Source organism: Populus euphratica, unplaced genomic scaffold (genome assembly GCF_000495115.2).
Source record: "Populus euphratica unplaced genomic scaffold, PopEup_1.0 scaffold6.1, whole genome shotgun sequence".
Classification (NCBI taxonomy): Eukaryota; Viridiplantae; Streptophyta; class Magnoliopsida; order Malpighiales; family Salicaceae; genus Populus; species Populus euphratica.
In genome coordinates, this window is record NW_011499849.1 from 2779664 (window position 1) to 2781383 (window position 1720).

Genomic DNA, 1720 nt, shown 5'->3' on the forward strand with positions numbered 1-1720 from the left:
TTTATTGTAATTAATATTATTAATAAAATAATTGATAAATTTGAAAGAAAATATTATATAATTTACTAATTTTACTAAATGTATTGCAATAATACTTTTATCATATTATACTTAATTTTATATTTACTTTCATTTACAAATTACATACAAATTATTAGTTGTATGACCCAAAAATAAACTGGTATCATGTCATGGACACAACCTAAATAACTTTGGATTCTCAATGGCCTAATCCAAGACTAAATAAAGGCTAAACTTTGATCAAGTTAGGCAAAAATCAAAATAACCTGAATTCTAACTATAACAAGATTTAAATATACTTGGATTTAATATGATAAGAATTGAATAAACTTGAGTTATTTTTTACTTTTTTTAAGTTAAAAATAAGTCATGATATGGTGCCTTCCATTCGATAATTTCAAATTAAGCCTCATCTCACAATATAAATTCTCAAAAAGTTAGTAGTGGATGTACACTTCAAACAAAGTTGTTACTTTTAAGAAACCGGGTCTTATCTCACCGTCGTTTATCTTTCACTTTTCTAAGTTCTTGCTTTTTTTTATTATATATATTTTTTATAATTTATTAACTTAAGTATAATAGAGTTTTATATTTTGACAAGGGATTTTTTTTTAATGCAGAGAAAGCCAATTCCATATTTAAACCTAGACACTTAAAGTCCAAACAGCAGTTTTTGTATCAAACAATACTTTCATTTTTTTACTATTGTTTCGGAAAAAAAAGAAAGTAACCAGCAAGAGAAACTTGCATTTGTACTTCTACACGCGCAAGTTATAACAAGTTCGCTTTAGGTGAGCGACCCCAATTCATACTCCATCATATTTTCATTCCTTTTTTTTTTTTTTTTGAGCTTCCTAGTGGAAAAGAAAGACTTGCGCATGCTGAGCCGAGCTCCATTTTTGGCTGGAAGCTTGGACCATGCTTTCTTTCTTTGCTCTTGGATCCCTGCTTATTCCCTTCCTAGAAAGTTACCGCATGAAGGCCGTATAAGACCACCTCATTCTCTCCATTATCTACTGTCTTCTATACAGCTTCAGTTACAGCAAACGCCCTTACTGAATAATAGATTCGTTGTGCGGCGCCAGCTGTAATTGGCTGTTGAGTAATTAGTTCCTCGCATCTTCCTCTACTAACATAACAGCACGAGTCCTGACAGATTGACACCAAGCACTCGTCTTCGTGCTTTAAACATCCCACCCCTCGTACATTCTCTCTCCACGCTATTAAGCCTATTTCTCAATTGCGCTCGAGTTGACCAATCCACCCCTCGCAATTCCCACAAAATCACCATCATCTCCAGCAAACCCACGGAGAAGATAGAAGACAGCAAATCAGTATCTAAAAAGAAGAAGAAGAAGAAGAACCTGATTAGGACAGACAATGCACGCCAAGACAGACTCAGAGGTCACTAGTCTAGCACCATCATCCCCCACAAGATCTCCTCGCCGGCCAGTCTACTACGTACAGAGCCCATCACGTGACTCTCACGATGGAGAGAAAACCACGACGTCGTTTCACTCCACTCCTGTACTCAGTCCCATGGGGTCCCCACCTCACTCTCACTCCTCTGTTGGCCGCCACTCGCGCGAGTCCTCCTCAAGCCGGTTTTCCGGGTCGCTGAAACCTGGATCGCGCAAGATCTCACCAAATGATGCGTCTAGAGGGGGTCAAGGGAAGGGACAAAAGCAGTGGAAAGAGT

General features: G+C 37.2%; 1 protein-coding gene across 1 annotated transcript in view; it reads left to right on the plus strand.

The window, feature by feature from the left end:
* Positions 1 to 1019: 1019 nt before the first annotated feature.
* Positions 1020 to 1720, plus strand: part of LOC105120843 (uncharacterized) — a 1913-nt gene continuing 1212 nt past the window's right edge. Inside the window, exon 1 of the mRNA XM_011019226.1 lies at positions 1020 to 1717. Coding sequence (XP_011017528.1) covers positions 1402 to 1717 — 316 coding nt within the window. The 5' untranslated portion in view covers positions 1020 to 1401. The remainder of the gene's footprint in view (positions 1718 to 1720) is intronic.